Source organism: Carettochelys insculpta, chromosome 12 (assembly GCF_033958435.1).
Source record: "Carettochelys insculpta isolate YL-2023 chromosome 12, ASM3395843v1, whole genome shotgun sequence".
Taxonomy (NCBI): Eukaryota; Metazoa; Chordata; order Testudines; family Carettochelyidae; genus Carettochelys; species Carettochelys insculpta.
This window is the reverse complement of record NC_134148.1, coordinates 29,650,121-29,666,092: the sequence shown is the minus strand read 5'-3', so window position 1 is coordinate 29,666,092 and position 15,972 is coordinate 29,650,121. Positions and strand designations below refer to the sequence as shown.

At 38.4% G+C, this 15,972-nt stretch overlaps 1 protein-coding gene across 9 annotated transcripts in view; it reads left to right on the top strand.

Moving 5' to 3' along the window:
* Positions 1–15,972, top strand: part of ZFAND6 (zinc finger AN1-type containing 6) — a 99,178-nt gene that overhangs the window by 81,003 nt on the left and 2,203 nt on the right. For 7 of the 9 annotated variants that reach the window (XM_075006370.1, XM_075006372.1, XM_075006369.1 and 4 more), the window contains 4 exons: positions 1,167–1,329; positions 3,505–3,616; positions 5,489–5,589; positions 15,457–15,570. In XM_075006370.1, coding sequence (XP_074862471.1) covers positions 1,167–1,329; positions 3,505–3,616; positions 5,489–5,589; positions 15,457–15,570 — 490 coding nt within the window. The remainder of the gene's footprint in view (positions 1–1,166; positions 1,330–3,504; positions 3,617–5,488; positions 5,590–15,456; positions 15,571–15,972) is intronic. The other 2 variants (XM_075006368.1, XM_075006371.1) reach the window with 2 other exon arrangements.

Below are 15,972 nucleotides of genomic sequence, written 5' to 3'. Positions count from 1 at the left end.
TAACTATATGTGTGAAAGATTCTAATGTTAATAGGAGGCCTATGAACTATATAGTTGCATTCAGTTACTTTTGTGTTGTGGGCAAGTGTCAGAAGTAGATGGCTTTTTATCTTACAGTGCATTTAGCAGATGGAAACAGAATAATTTACCACCATGACACCAGACAGCTCTGCAGACCTCCAGAGATCCATGGAGTAGAGTTTGAGACCCCCAGTCTTTTTAACTGGGGATGCAGGAGACAAAGTGAATGTACTGAATTCATGAACTATCAATAGCTTGATTTAAGAGGTCACTTGAGAACTCCTAAGGAAACATCTCAAATGTTCAGGATAGATAAGGCTACCTGTGTTCTTCACCTTACAAATAAGACAGGGTAATCTGTAAAGCTTTACTTATCAAATTGATTACAATGTAGTATCTAATCTACATGAAAAAATATTCAAAAAATGCAAAGATCTTGCTGTAGTTGAGGTGTTGAAGAATGTAACTGTTCAAATGCACTTGACCAAAATGGTAATTTCTGTGTGCACAAATTTTAACATGAATTTATAATGTAATAGATGCCCAGTTTCAGCAAAACAGACTGACAGTTTTTGTAGTTGGAGTTAATGATTAAATGGTGTTGTGCAGCAGCCAAGCATATTTCCCTTTTAGTTTTCAGTTTATACTTAAAGCATTTGATTAACGTCATGAGTACAGGGTATAGGCTAGGAATTAATATAGTATCTCTGAAATCACTGGATGTTCCACATGAAAATACAAGACTCCTTATAAAATTTACACTCTGTTGCACATTTCCAGACAGTATAAAGCTAGTACTCTGTCTTTCTGGAAAGAGCATTAGATTATAGTCCTTCATTTAAAATGGTCTGGTCCTGCGCAACCTTTACCGCAAAGTCAATGGAAAATGCTCCCCCTTCGGTAGTTTTTTGGTTTTGACAACCACCCTGAAAGATTTTTTTTTTTTAAACACAAAACAAACTGCTGATTTCCATTAAACAAATGTAGAGAATTTGTTTCAAAGGTCCTTTCTTTAGGATTTATATTTTTTTGTTCTTGGAATAGATACCAAATCAGTAGAAGGCTTTTGTATTTTAAAATGCAGTATGTGAAAACTATCTGAATTCACTAGATAATGGCTGTGTATGTGAATTTCTGGTTTACAGAAAAGGAGAATGGCTCAAGAAACTAACCATAGTCAAGTGCCTATGCTTTGTTCCACTGGATGCGGATTTTATGGAAACCCTCGTACAAATGGCATGTGTTCAATTTGCTATAAAGAACATCTTCAAAGGCAGAATAGTAGTAATGGTAGAATTAGCCCTCCTGGTAAGTAATATTAATAAGTATTAGATTAATATCTAGCCTGTTGATTCCCACTGTAGCAAACCCTGTGTGCTACATTAGAGTGAGACTGGGGCAGGAACAGTATATCTTTTTTTCTCGGGGGAGGGGAGGGTTGGTTTGATTTCCCTGCCACCTCAAGCAACTGATGATTTCATAAAAATGAGAAACAGGGCAATCCGCCATACTGCTGCCAAAAGTCTTTACTGCTTTACAGAATTTTTGAATCTGCTTTAGAATGGAAGAAGCATATTATGGATAATCTTTGTAGCAGCATAATTATAGTTCGTATTTTTGTGACTTGTGTTTATTTCTGGTAAGGTATTAGAAGCACTAAGTACGTCACTGTAAAATGCTAGAAATTCTTTTCAAAGATTTACAAAGGATTAGTGATTTACAGAGAACAACCTGCCTGGGCAGATGACAAATACTTTGAATGTAATATTTAGATTTTGTTGTGGAAGTAATGGGTGTGAGACTGACATTTCAAACAATTGAAGCCTTGTTTTTAGAAGGTTCCCACCACAGTCATTATCCTCATCTGGATTAAAACAATTTAAAGTTTAAGTTTAGGGCATACTGAATGTGGGTTTTCTGCACTTGAGCCTTGCTGGTAAACTTACTGCATGGATTACACTCAGGTCATATTCTTAAGCTTTCCTCATAACCACCAGGGTTAGAGACTCATTTAAGTGGAAAACCTTGGCTCTGATGATGCATGATTCTAGAATCGGGGCTTCAGTGCATGGGCCTGTTCTAAAAGTTTTTCGGTGGAATCTTCAATTATCTTTAAATATGTTACTTCAGTTCTGTGCTGATGAAAGCTTGTTATGTGTGTCTCGTGTCACTTTTTCCTGTGTGCAGCTTTTTGTTTTGTTTAAAAAAAAAAGGGGGGTGGGGGGCAGATACTTTGAGTATAATATTTGGCCCTAGAGAAGGAGGTTCCTCCATCCCAAAATTTTCTATAGGTCAGACAGTGCAAATATGACCAGCTTCTAAAGAATTATACCTCTTTCAGTGGAGGTGGCATGATTCATCACACTAACTAATTCTGGAGGCAGTACTCCTAGTAGTATGACTCCGTGAGCTACTTGCCAGTTGGGTCAACACAGAGGTTCCAACCATAGTGTTCCCATGGTCTGTCTTGCCTTACAGTTGAATAAACAAATGAAGAAATTTGCATTCTAGTACAGGCAATATGTTTGGCTGAAGACACACATCAAAGCACCATCTGAGATACTTTTGTAGTTTTAACTGCTGGCTGCATCTCCCTGGTCCAGTAGCCTCAGGACCTGAACAGTGCCAGACCAGGGGAAGTCAGTAATCCCCAGCTGACCTTTGGGTCCTGCTCCCAAGCTCTCCTCCTAGCTGGTGGCTGCCAGCCCCAGCCACTTCCTGGCCCCCTGCTCCCTGACCCCACTGTAGGTCACTGCTCTCCAGCCCTGCTACGGGGTGCCAGTCTCAGGCCACTGGGCTCTCTGGTCCAGCAATGTTGCTGGTCGTGCTGGACCACAGATGTTTCTAGAGCAGAAAGCTGTGGATTTCAGAGGTTAGACCTGTACTGGTTGGCTGGGAGTAGACCATGTAGAAGGCATAACTTGTGCTACTAAATGTGTCATTTCATTTAGACCCAACATGTCATTTAGTTCAGTGGCATGTTGTTGCCTGATACACTGCCAAAAGTGCAATGGTGGATCCATAGTGAAAAGGGTTAAGTGGAATATCTGGATAAAATACATCAAAGTATACAGGGACATTTGGATAGAGGTCCCAAATATTCTAAAATATCTTCAGTGGTATTTGGTCTCTCACAAAAATATGAAGTTGCAATAACAGTTTTTCATGGAAATCTTTTGAGTAATTTAAAACCATCATGTCTTCCTTTGTATAAAACGGATTTTTTTTTGAATATGTACAGTTGGAGGCTTTCAGTGGATAAGGGCCAGAAGTGGACAAATATCACCAGACAGCTTTATCTTAAGTAATTACAGTAAAGTATAAATCCACTAAAATTAAGGCTCTGATTCATCAAGGAATTTTAGCCGATGTTAAAATAGCTTGTTGAATTGAGATGGGAATGCAGAAGATTTGTTGTAATGGATAAATTCGGTAACTCCAGAAGGCAGTGCAACTCATTTTACATTGGTGTGTTTGTTTCAGCAGCTTCTGTCAGTAGTATAACTGAGTCTTTACCAGTACAGCACACAGAAGGCAGCATCCCAGAAACTCAGTCATCATTAGACACTGCATCTACCCAGTCTATGCAGCCAAGGTAAGTATCTTGTCAAGGCTTTTTAGTAAACATTTTACATACAGACTGATATAAACATGATTGTTTCAGGTAAATCCTGAGGCTAAGAAATTAGACAGTAAAAATTGGGAATGAGAAGTCAGTAATTTGATTCTGAGTACTTAAAAATGAGATTTCTGTACCAATTACTATTATACAAACAAAATAATCTTAAATATATTTGAAAACAATATTAATTTTTAATATTTTTTAATTCAAAGTCTCAAATAGCAAAACTTCTGCAGCTACACTTATCTGATCATAGGGAAATCTTATCTGCACTAAAAACATCTATAAAATCTCATCACTCCACAACCTGCTATTTGGTGGGAGTTTCCCCTCAGAAATCCTTCACCTTCATCTTTTAAAATAGATATTAATTATACATATTTAAGGTGGACAAGAAAGCTCTTCTAATTGCAGTTGTCTTTACTGACACACAATATTGCATACTGAACTGTTTGCTTCATTTAATTTCATCAGAAGTAGTATGATCTAGAGGATAGGATATTCAGAATAAGATCTGAATTCTGTTCCTAGATCTGTTCCTCAACGGCTGTCTCCTTGACCTCTGTCTTAATTAGTAAAGGATACATTATGTCCTTTTATAAATAATTCGGTGATCTATAAATGGGAAGTACCTCTGTCAACAGAAGTGGCTGTCAGAAGGGTTTTCCCAGTAAAACTTCTGTCAGCAGTTATATGCTCAGGGCAGAGGAAAACCCTCTGAAGTGATGCAAGGCACTTTTACCTTTCCTCTCTGACATCCTGGCTAGTATCCAGAGCCAGCCTTTCTTTCTTTCTCTCTGTTCTCTAGTAATCTCTGGTGATTCACTAGGTCACAAAGTCTTACAGACTTCTTTATGTAATAAGGAATAGGATGTAGAAGAGTGCAAGACATTCTTTAGAACTGTCAAGTCTTTGAGTAGATTCTCCTATCTTCCAGGGTTCAAGCTACATCCTAATAACTAGTCACAATGACAAGTTGCAATTTTCTTTCTTGTGTTAAACACACCAGTATATGAATCTGAGATTTTGTAGCCACGACAGTTACTACATGTAGTTGTTGGCATTGCTCTTTATTCGGCTTGAAAGTGTTAGATTAAGTATCTGCAAATGTTGATTACACTACACACACAATCTGACAAAATATTTCTATGAATAATAACCCAAAATAGGCAAAGTAAGCAAAAATCTGTTTGAAAATGTTTTAGGATGTGATTCACGGATATTTACTTAATTTATTTTTACTTCATGTTAACTGGTTGAATCTCAAACTATCGTTTCATTAAATAATAGTCTAATGCCACCCCCATAACTTTTTGCAACTTTGAAAATTAAAGTGGGTAAAAATAAAATAAAATAAACATCAATATCACCAGTTTAAAATTATATGAAAATAAAATTGAGTTCTGCCAACTCTACTTCCAACTGTGTGCGTGCTTCAATGGAAGCAGAAAATATTTGGCTTCTTGTCAGTTTTAAATCTTTTGTTTAAACCATGGGTGTCCAACCTTTTGGCTTGCCTGGGCCGCATTGAGTGAAGAGGAATTGTCTTGGGCCGCATATAAAATATATAATATAGTTAATGTATATAAATCACATAATAATGTTAAAAGTTTACGATCTTGTGGGGCCGCATTACTAGCTGTCCAGGGCCGCATGCGGCCTGTGGGCCGCGGGTTGGACACGCCTGGTTTAAACACTAATGTTGTAATGTGCTCTTGAAGTCCTTAACTTCTAAATGAAAACATTTGGTACACTGTGTGTTCTCCTACCATACTATCTGAGCAATCTTTGTGAAAATAAAGCTTGTACCCAGCTCTTACAAATTCTCAATTGTTTTCTTCCCAGTCCTGTGTCAAACCAATCACTTTTAACAGAATCTGTAGCATCCTCCCAAGCAGAAATCACAGCTGTGGACAAAACAATACCTGAAACAGAAGATTTGCAAGGTTAGTGTCTGAATCTGCATAATTAGCACATATATGAAATGTGTGCTGTTTTTTAAAACCTACTTTTAAAATAAATTCTAACAAACTGCATTCTGAGCAATATAATGACAATGTTGCATAAAACTGAAAGATAAAACATTTTTATACATGTGGTTTTTAAGGTGGAAATACTGCATTGTTGGAAACTTCATATAAAGTTGACATAAATGTTTACCTTTTGGTTTACTTTGAATTCTAATTGTATAAAATGCAGTAAATCAGTGTGTACCATAGTGCTGAGTTTTTAAATAGCACTGGGGAAGTATGTATTTAGATATAATTATAAATGGTTTAATTTATTTATTTTACTGTAACATTATCAAAATATTTTCACGAATGAGTGAGGAAAGTACTTGCTGCTGTTTATATATGTAAACATGGGCAATGGAGTGGCAATGGTCTATTTTTGTCTGCCCAAACTAGACTGTGTACTCTTGAACATAGTTTGGGTATTACTTGTAAATGCTGTAGCAGTAGCACACATTGTTGCTGATCACTGTGAACAAAGCTGGTGGTCTTGAATCCATTTTGAAATTGGTAATATGGAATATTATCTTATAGGTAAAATGAGGCCTACTAGCACATATGTTACATAGAACCATCAAGATGCAGTTTATCAGAGATTAAATTATGTGCACCAAAACTTCCATAATTTTGCAGCAAGGGTTACAGTTCAGGTGCTGGAGGGAAAATGGAAAATGTTAGAAAATAACTGGCTTTTCCTGGGTAGCTGACTTTAATAGTACTGCCCTAGAATCTTTATGGTTTTTGCAGAGTGCATTTGTTCCACATGGTTTTCTGTTACTTTCAGCAAGCTTGCACATTTAACATGATCTCCCATAGAGCCATATAATAGTGTTAAGTTTGTGAAATGAGAGAAAAAAGAATGAAATTACAATTGTGTCCCTAACTTTTCTCAGAATCTTGCAATACATAGGCAATCATCATCATCATCATGTGGTTCTCAGCTTCCTTTTTACTACTTCCTAGCCTGCACACTTGAGATATGTTGCAGATACCAATCTTCAGTGTTTTCTGCTGCTTGAGGAGGAGGGTGGCTTTAGTTGTTCCTGGCAATGTTCAAATACTCCAGAATAATTTTACATTTGCCACCTGTGTGGAATGGCTCTTTCATACAATGAAGTTGGTTCACCTCAGTGGCAGAGAAACTCTTGCTTGCTTTAGCTATTAGGACAGTGGAATAGACAGTTGCAAGGTGTTTGTGGTGCGACTGAATTAACTACTGAGGCATTGTGGAGGGAGGCTTAATGGTAGGAGTTTCAGATGAGCTTTGTGATGTCTAATCTTGCTCCATTGGTTTAAATAGCACCTGGGGCAGTAGGGTTATGGCAGAGCTGAGCACCTTTAAAAAAAAATATCTCCTAAACTTAAAATTACACGGTTCTTTTTCCACAAACACAAGACTTGCTATACATCTAACTTAATTATGTACTAAACAGTCCCAAAACTAGATTCTTGTACCACACCCAGCTCTGATGTCTGAACCCTATTCTTCAGATATACTCTTAAATTTAAACTATATCATTTTGAATACTCTTCTTCCTTTCTGAGCTAGGATGGGTCAGTCAGTCTAACTGAATGCTACTTGTGCTAGATAAAAAACATGGAACAGGTTCTTATGTGGTTTTGTTTTGTGTTTTGTGTGTGTTTGTTTTTTATGTAGTCAGACAGTTTAAAATAGCAAAGTTTCTAAGGTAAATTCTCACATTTAAATACATTGGTACATAAATGAATATGTGTAAATGCATATCTCCGAATTCCCATTTTATAGACTGACAAACTTACTTAGGCCAGATCTACACTATGTTGAAAAATCAATTTAAGAACACAATTCCAGATACATCAATTCCAGCTACACAATTGTCATATCATAGATCAACTTTTCTGGCCATTCTCCTCAGTGGGAGGTCGACAGGAGACAGTCTCTCATCATCTTCCCTTACTACTCACAACAGTGAGGAGTACCAGGGTTGACAATAAAGCCCTGGTAGTTTGATTTAGCATGTCTACCAAAAGGCATGCAAAATCAAACCCCAGAAGATCAAATGCAATCACGTCACCCTTCCAGTAAGTATAGCTGTACCCATAGATATTGTACCAAGTTATAAGCCAGCTGCTACTCGTTTGGAATTATCTCACTTAGTTTCACTTGTGAACATGAATATTTAATACGAGCTCTAAAATGCCAGAGATTGTATAATAGGAAACACACATTTCCATAATCTGGTCTCCCTGGCACGGTTCTTGGTTCTCAGGCTGGCAAATAATCTTCCAAGATTTCCCAATGCAATGTCTCTTCTTGCATGGTCTGCTCGCTACTCACTTTGCCTTGTCTCAGCTTGTAGTGCCATTAAGCCATTCCATCTCTGCAACATCTACCATCTTGTTTTTACCTTCTACAGGTGAATGAAAAAGTGAGGTTCTTTTTCAGTGTTTATCATGTGAGCTGTTTCTGCTCCAGCCACAGGGCAACTTGCCAGAACTAGCAGGACCTCCACTCTGAGCTAATAGCTGACTGATTCTGAGATGAATACAGAAACCACTTACTTTTTGGTAAGGGAGCCCAGATGGCTGTAGACTGGCTTCCCACTTAGTTTTCTTTGCAGTAGTCCTGGAGTGAATGTATATTCAGGGGGACACCCTTTTGAACAATCTCTTTTAAAGTCTGTAGAGCCACGCATGTTCTTTTGCATAGATGGACTAAGTAATATGCCTCCCCCATTTGCTATTCTATTCCACTCACCAAGTTTCTCAGATTCTTCATCTCATAGTTACAAAGGAATTTGGCAGCTAGTCCCCATTCTATCGACTAGAGTAATAGGTAGCTTTCTTCCTAGGCTGTGCACATTCTCTCTCTTCGGATGAGGTAGGAGGACAGTGTCATGACAGAAATCTGAGGATCTGACCCAATTAAAAAGGAAGGGATGAACAATGAAAGATACGTTAGATTCTTCAAAAGGGAAGAAATGAATTGTAGGTCTGAAATCTTCTTGGAGAAATAAATGGGATACCCCACCCTACACTGTCAGGTGAGATTGCTCAACTGAGAGGAATAGGGGGATTTCAAAATGTGCAGGGTCCTTTCGAAAAGGACCCCCTTGTAGCTGCGCTGAGCCGCACGCGTTCAAAAGTGGCGTATTCGAAGCGCAATGGCTGGAAGCGTGCCATTAGCATGGCCATTTTGAACTTTTGGCCAGGTGTGGCCACAGCCTTAGTATTGTGGGTTTTGTTTTGTTTTGTTCTGTTTTTTTTAAAGACACTTAGCAAATAACATTTTTGGTGGGAGCTCGGTTGGCTCTACACAATCATGTCTTCAAGCTTGTGTAACAGTTTTGTCAGGTAAGACAATGTTTAAAAAAAAATAAATAAAAGAAATTTAATGGAATTCATGTTACTGCCAGCAGCATGAGTCTATTAGTATCTCCTGGAGAATCGAAAATATTGCATTCAACTATTTGATAGCTCATGGCGCAAAAGCAAAATATGAAAACATATGAAAAGTAAAATCAGTAACAATAGAGGGTAAGCAATTTATCCATTTTACTCATCTGAGGCTGTGTCTAGACTAACTCCCAACTTCGAAGGGGGCATGGTAGTTAGGGTGTCATGAGATTACTAATGAAGTGCTGTGGTGCATATGCAGCCCTTCATTAGGCCAGATCTCCCCTATGGCAACTTCGAAGAGTGAAACTTCAAAGTCCTGGCTTCTGTGTAGCCGCGGGCACTTTGAAGTGCCCACCCTACATCAAAGTCCCTTTACTCCTCAAAATATTGATTCGATTCTCCAAGAGTACCCTGGGCACTTAGAAGTACTGGCGGGTGAGCTGCGGCTAGATGCGAGCCAGAGCTTCGAAGTTCAACACTTTGAAGTTGCTGCAGAGGGGGATTTGCTTAATAAAGTGCTGCATATGCACCGCAGCACTTTATTAGGAAACTCCCAACACCCCACTTACCATGCTACATTTGGAGTAGGGAGCTAGTGTAGACAAGCCCTTAGTGTTCTAAAAGTCCTGCTTGTAAGTAGCAGTTCTTGCTTTGTGCAAGTTGTACCCATTAATCTTAAATTTAAAAAGCTTCATATTTTGGTAACAGCTTCCGTAGTTTCCATAAAAATAACTTGTAATTTTTTTGTCAAAGCAGTGTGGGGTATTAGTGTCAACCTGAAGCATTAATTCTTTATTGCACATAATGAAAATATACTGTACTATATAATCAACACAAACCAAATATTTATACTAGTCTTTAATAATGTGTGTATTTCATTCAAAGCGTTTAATGTTTTAAATATGTTTAATACATGTTAAGTAGGCACCAGTGTTTTTTGTAGGAATCTTAGTTGTTTACTATTAGACTATATAACAGAACACACAAGGTTGCTGTAGTGGATAGGCCTACACTTAAGGCAATATGCAGAGTACAGACATTGCATACCCAGCTAGCATGGGTATAAATAGCAGTGTAAACACTCAGACATAGCTGAGGTGAGGGAAGAGCTGCGAGAACTCTAGTGGTTATACCCTGCATGTGTCGCTACATGCCCAAGCTGTGCCTCCTACCGCTACGCTTTATTTTTAGAAGTATGCTGCCACGCTGCCAGAGCCTTTCACTGCCACATGCCACAGCATTGTGGAGGCAGTCTGCTTTTTCATGTGGTGTGTGGCTTGCCCATATTGTATATACTGCTGCAAGTGTAGATGAGAACCTGGACAAATCAGTTACTTACTCTCCTAGAAGTCAAAAAAAACAAGCAAACAGATGCATTGAGTTTTATTTGCCTTTGTACAGTGATCATGTAACATCAGGCAAACTATGTTTAAAAGAGAAAAAAAAATTGCCAGGTTACAAATCTCACAGATGGCTGACTTGATGTGGGCTGTGTGGTTTGCCGTTTATACTCCCAGATTTGTATTGTGCCTTGCAAAACAGATCAAGGAAAGGGTAGGAAACATCAGTGAATCTGGCTTTCAGATAGTCACCATGTTCCCATAGTCTGCTTATCAAACTGTTTGCGGGTATTAAATTTTTAGCAAAGCTGAGGTATTGGATAACTCTAAAAGCAACTAATTATGAGCATTCACACATCTTATTAATATTATCCCTAATATGACAAGATAACGTTCATTAAGATAAAACCCAACTTTTTTTTCCTGAGTGAGGATTTTGCCCTAGAAATGTTCAGGTAAGTACTCAGACTTTGTCTTCAGAGTGCTTAACAATGTTAACTAGAATTTTTACCCTAGTCAGGTTTGTGTCTGTCTTCATCTGCAAAATGGAGACTAATATTTGCCCACCAGTATGCATGCTATTCTGCTACAAATCATTTGTTATCTTCATGTATGCTCCTTCCTAAATTCAGGGTAACAGAGTAACCCTTTTATTCATGTGTGTCTGAACTCCTTGTATTCTTTGACTTCTAACTGCAATATAAAATTGACTTATGGTATATGCAGCATAGTCTGGCTACAGGCCACTCTGCTTTTTTCTTCCTTATTGGGAATATCTGTATACTATTTGTGATGAGAGTGGGTTTCAACAAGTGGTAGGGAGAGCCTTTTAATTAAATGGGCACTCAATATTATGGCAGATGTATTGGCCCACAACAGCAAAAGATTGAGGCCAAAAAAAACCAACCCTCTAATTTAAAAAAGTGACTGGATATTGTGTGGCATTGTAAAATGTGACTGAGCTCGATGAAAACGAACTTTGTCTTGGTCTTTCCAGTCCATAGATAAATAAGCTGGACTGATATTCAGAATAAAAATGGACTAATTGCAGGGAGCACAGTGCATGCAGTATTGAATAACTTAAATAAAGACTGTGATAGACTGTGGTGCTCATAATATCTGCTGTCCTGAAAGCACATCTAAATCAGCAGAAACATTTCCATAGACTTCAGAGGGCTTTGGGTCAGAGCTGTGGCAGACTTGCTCATATTCACTTTGCATATATAGTCCTAAAACGGCACTTGTGTTGCAAAAGGCAAAATGGAACAAAAGTAAAGCAGCACCCTAGTGGCTCAACAGTTATTAATATTTCATGTTTCCCATGTAGAGTGGTGCTAAAATCCCTTAAATGGAGAACCTGACACGGATTCTTCTAAAAGTAGGTCATTTCTATAAGAAGCACAAATGTGTAATTTCTAAACCATTGTCAGGCTTCTGAGAGGCTTGCGTCAACAAATATGAGATGACAACAGTGGTAACAGGGATTTCAAATATCACACATTTTATATTGCAGGCACACCATTATATCACCTGGGAAAACTAAGTATCCAAAGATACTCCATCTCATGCTGCTGCTACTTCTCTGCAGTGAAAACTGATAAAAGAAATTTTGCAAGTCTACAGGTTACAACTCTGAAATCCTGTGCTTTCTGGTACGGCAACATTCATGGTTTGACAGGACCAGAGACGTTGCTGGACCAGTGAGCCCGGCTGAGATGGGTCCCTGGCAGGGTTCCCTCTAAGGTGCACACTGGTACAGACCCTCAGGAGAGATTCAGATGCCCCCTGGAGAATTAGCAGAGCACCCATAGCTAGGATTTTATTTCTACTTGTGGTGTACATTCACACATGCTTCAGTGCACACACAAATTTTATTTTACACATGGAAGGAAGAGGGAACATGGGTCTGAGGCTTCGTTTCATGAATATGGGATTCTCTTGTTGAACAAGCAGCAAACCCCATCTCTCCTTTTCAGCTTGGCCAATGTGGGCATCAAGCACTGTTGTGCTTCCAAAACACTGGTTTATGTAACTAATACTCATAGTCATGAGGACTCCTGTATAAGTCAAAGATTTTTTTACTTAAGGGAAGCTGTTTTATGCAAACCCAGTGCTGCAGTTCAGCATATTCTTGAAAGAGTTGGACGTTCAGGAGGGTAGTCTAGAAGTGTTACTGCAGCTATAGTGCACGGGGGATGTACAGGCCAGTAGGGCTAACGTTCAAACCCCTAGAGATTTAAAAGTGAAACACGTTATAAGGGGACTGCCGACTTCCATGTATAATATAGCTACGTGAAGCTTGGAAACCTAGGAATGGAGATGAAACAGGGATACCATGCTAGCCGACTGTTGCTGTGTTGCTTTCCCATTAACGTCTTTATTTTTTTTTTTCTCCCTTCCACAAATAAGGGCTGTGTTTGCTTCCACTGCCCTCCCTCAAAGATGACTGGATTACACTGGGGAGAGAAATATAAAAGGTGTTAACACTATCTTTCTAATCATATCGCCCCTACCCCTACCCCTGATAGTGTGTGCTTCTAGGGACTCTAGCCTTAGTGCTGTTCTAACACAAGTTGAAACTATATCAGATTTAGTGCTTAAATACAAAGGGGAATGAAGAGACACAAAGGATCAGGCTTAATATGTTGCCTGGAGGAAAACTTGGGCCAGGCCACTTCAAATGACAGCAGCTGGATAACTAGATTGCCTCTTGCTCATTACTTGCCTTTTTCTTCATGCTCATGTGACATTTCTTGGGATACTATTGCTATAGCCAAAGAATATTTTAAGATGTACCATTTGATCCATCCCTTGCTGAACAAGCAGTATAAAAATGTAGTGTTTGAAGTGATCATAGACTACCTGTCAATTCCTGAAATGAAAGTAATTAAAGCTCCATAGAAAATGCAAACAAGTAACTTAAAATGATTTGGACATGTAAACAAAACCGATCTAATATGTGGCCCATCCAGCCAACATCAGTGAACCTTGCCTAGACTATTTGAGTAGACATTTTGGGGAAAGATTTGCTGATGAGTATTTTAGGTTTACTTAATACTGCAAGGGGCTCAAAAACAGAGTATACTTATGCGTGAAACAAGCAGAGAAAATAATGTAGCTGATCCTGACATCTAGATGAAGGCTTCAGAGAGTGGGGAAAGGTATACATAGTTGAAAATCTGTACCATAGTATAGGTAAGTGAAAGTTTTACTTAAATACTGTAGGTTTGAAACATTAGGCCATAAAAATTTTTTGTTTAAAATATGCATCATGATATTGCTTTATAATGGAATGAATGTGTTCGTGGATATATTTAATGTATATGTTTACCCACGTTAGGTTAATCTTTCAATCAAACTGATATATTTAATTGCTTTAGATCTTTTATATAATACACTTGTATTTTGCGGCTCACTAATTTTTCTTAAACAGTAACTTAAAAATATTAACTCCCTAAAACTGAGGTTTTTTTGTCCTGCACACATCTTGGTGGCATTTTACATGCTGTCACATGTCATGCTCTGACATAAGTCTCTCTGAATACGTCAGTGGAGTTGTTTACTGTAAAATTTCATCCTGTTAGTCCTAAAATACTTAGATTTTCCTGTCTTTGTGTCCAAACTTATTTTTCCTGCCTCTTGTTACCTTTGGTTCTGTTAGTTTTCAAAATGTTTGCCCATCTGCAAAGTTGTAAGTAACAAACATATGAAGGACAGTTACAGTTTAGTTTCAAAGTTGTATGCACATACTAAGCACACATTCAAATACTATGACTGTGAAAAAGCATCCAACTGTCTACTAAATGCTCACCTTTACCAGCAGTAGACAGGTTGGTAGAGAGCAGTTAAGTGATGATGATGTACCATGTTGCTGAAAGATTCTGCCTGGGAAGCATACAGCTGTGTGTACATCACCAGAAAAAGTAGCCAAGGGTGCAGACAAACTTTTAGGACTGCTGCTGTATCTCTTCTTTAGCATTTTGTGATAGCCTTGTTTCCACTGGCATCCTCTGTTCTTTCAGCCCCTTCCCCTGCAGCCCTATTTCTTCTCACTTTCCTACACCTTACACAGTGCAAGCTTGTCTTGCTGTGACCTAGCAGATAGCTTGCTTACAGACCTATTAACAACAAGATAAGTTCCCTTGCTAGCAGGTTTTTTTTTAAGTTTCTGATACACGAAAGTACAGGAAAGAGTGCAGCAACTAAATAAAACTCCATTTCTGTTGTTCTTGGGGCAGGCAACCTCTTGAGCTGTATATTCTGTACCCTGATCCTTACACACACGGCCCAAGTCTCACTTTTAGATATGAGAGAAGATTAGAATAGTCTGGAAATATTAAGGCTCTGCCTCCCCAAAAGGATGTAGATTTCACTTTGGGTAATTCCTTCTCTCTCAGATTTCATGGTTTAAATTCTTTTCTCCATTGGAAGCGGATGTATTCACTTTAGTCACCAAAACCTGGAAAGAGAAGCTGCATCTTAGCAGCATAAATCTGACATAAAATAAAAATACAAAAGTTGTTCTCGGCAAGATAGCTGTGTGAGGCAGCAATGCAGAAGGGAGAAGTGCTTAACTGAACTTTGGTAAATTATCTCTTTCTCTCACTTGATTTGAATAAGCTATGAATACTGCTAACTGTAACAATTTTATGGAACTTTTAAATCTTTCTCTTGCAGTTTTCCACACCTGATAACATCAGACCTGTTTTTAAATCTTGGTTTTTGAGATTTATAGAGAAGCGGGTGTGTAAAAACTGTATTTTTTTACTCATCTTGCTAGTCCCAAATGGTAGTTTTTAAGTTATGAGCTGATATAAAACATTCACAGTACTGTCAACTGACTTCTATCCTGGAAAAGTAAGATTGGATAATTAAATTTAGAAAGAGATCTCAAGTACAATTGTTGGTGATGCAGAAATATTGCTGAAGCAGAGTTGCACACCTAACTAGATTGTGGGAGGGAAAATTGATTACAACAAGGTTACAAATCCCAGAGACTGAATTTATAAAATAGGCTTCAAATTTCTCTTGTGGTTCAAACAAACCTCTTGCATTTTTCTACTTTTTTTGTTATATATACTAGCTGTAGTGTCAGAGAGTGCAGAGCCTACATCTGAAGAACAAGATAAGTCACTTGACAAACCAAAACAGAAAAAGAATCGCTGTTTCATGTGCCGGAAGAAGGTGGGACTTACCGGTAAGAAATGTTTCATTTTCTTTCTTAATCCAAGACAGAGTTATGAAATTAATATCAAAGGACCAAACTCTTCCTTCCAGTGCTTCATTAACTTTGATGTGTTTGAAGTAAAACTTGGCCCTAAAGTGTTTTCAGCCACTGACTGACTTGATTAAACCCTCATATTCCAAACGGAGCACAGGTCATCTACAAGTCTCCTCTACTTCACTGTCTCAAGACAAAACTTCTGTCTGACTCCAGGAGTACCCCAGTTGTTGTCCATCAATCTCAGTAGACTCTTTCCACGTTGTCCAAGGTCTTCCTCTTTTGTGTTTTCCTTGTGGGTTCCAAGTGAGAGCTTGACAGACTGTGCTGGATGATGGTTTTCTGAGAGTGTGGCATAGCCAGCCCCACTTTATTCTC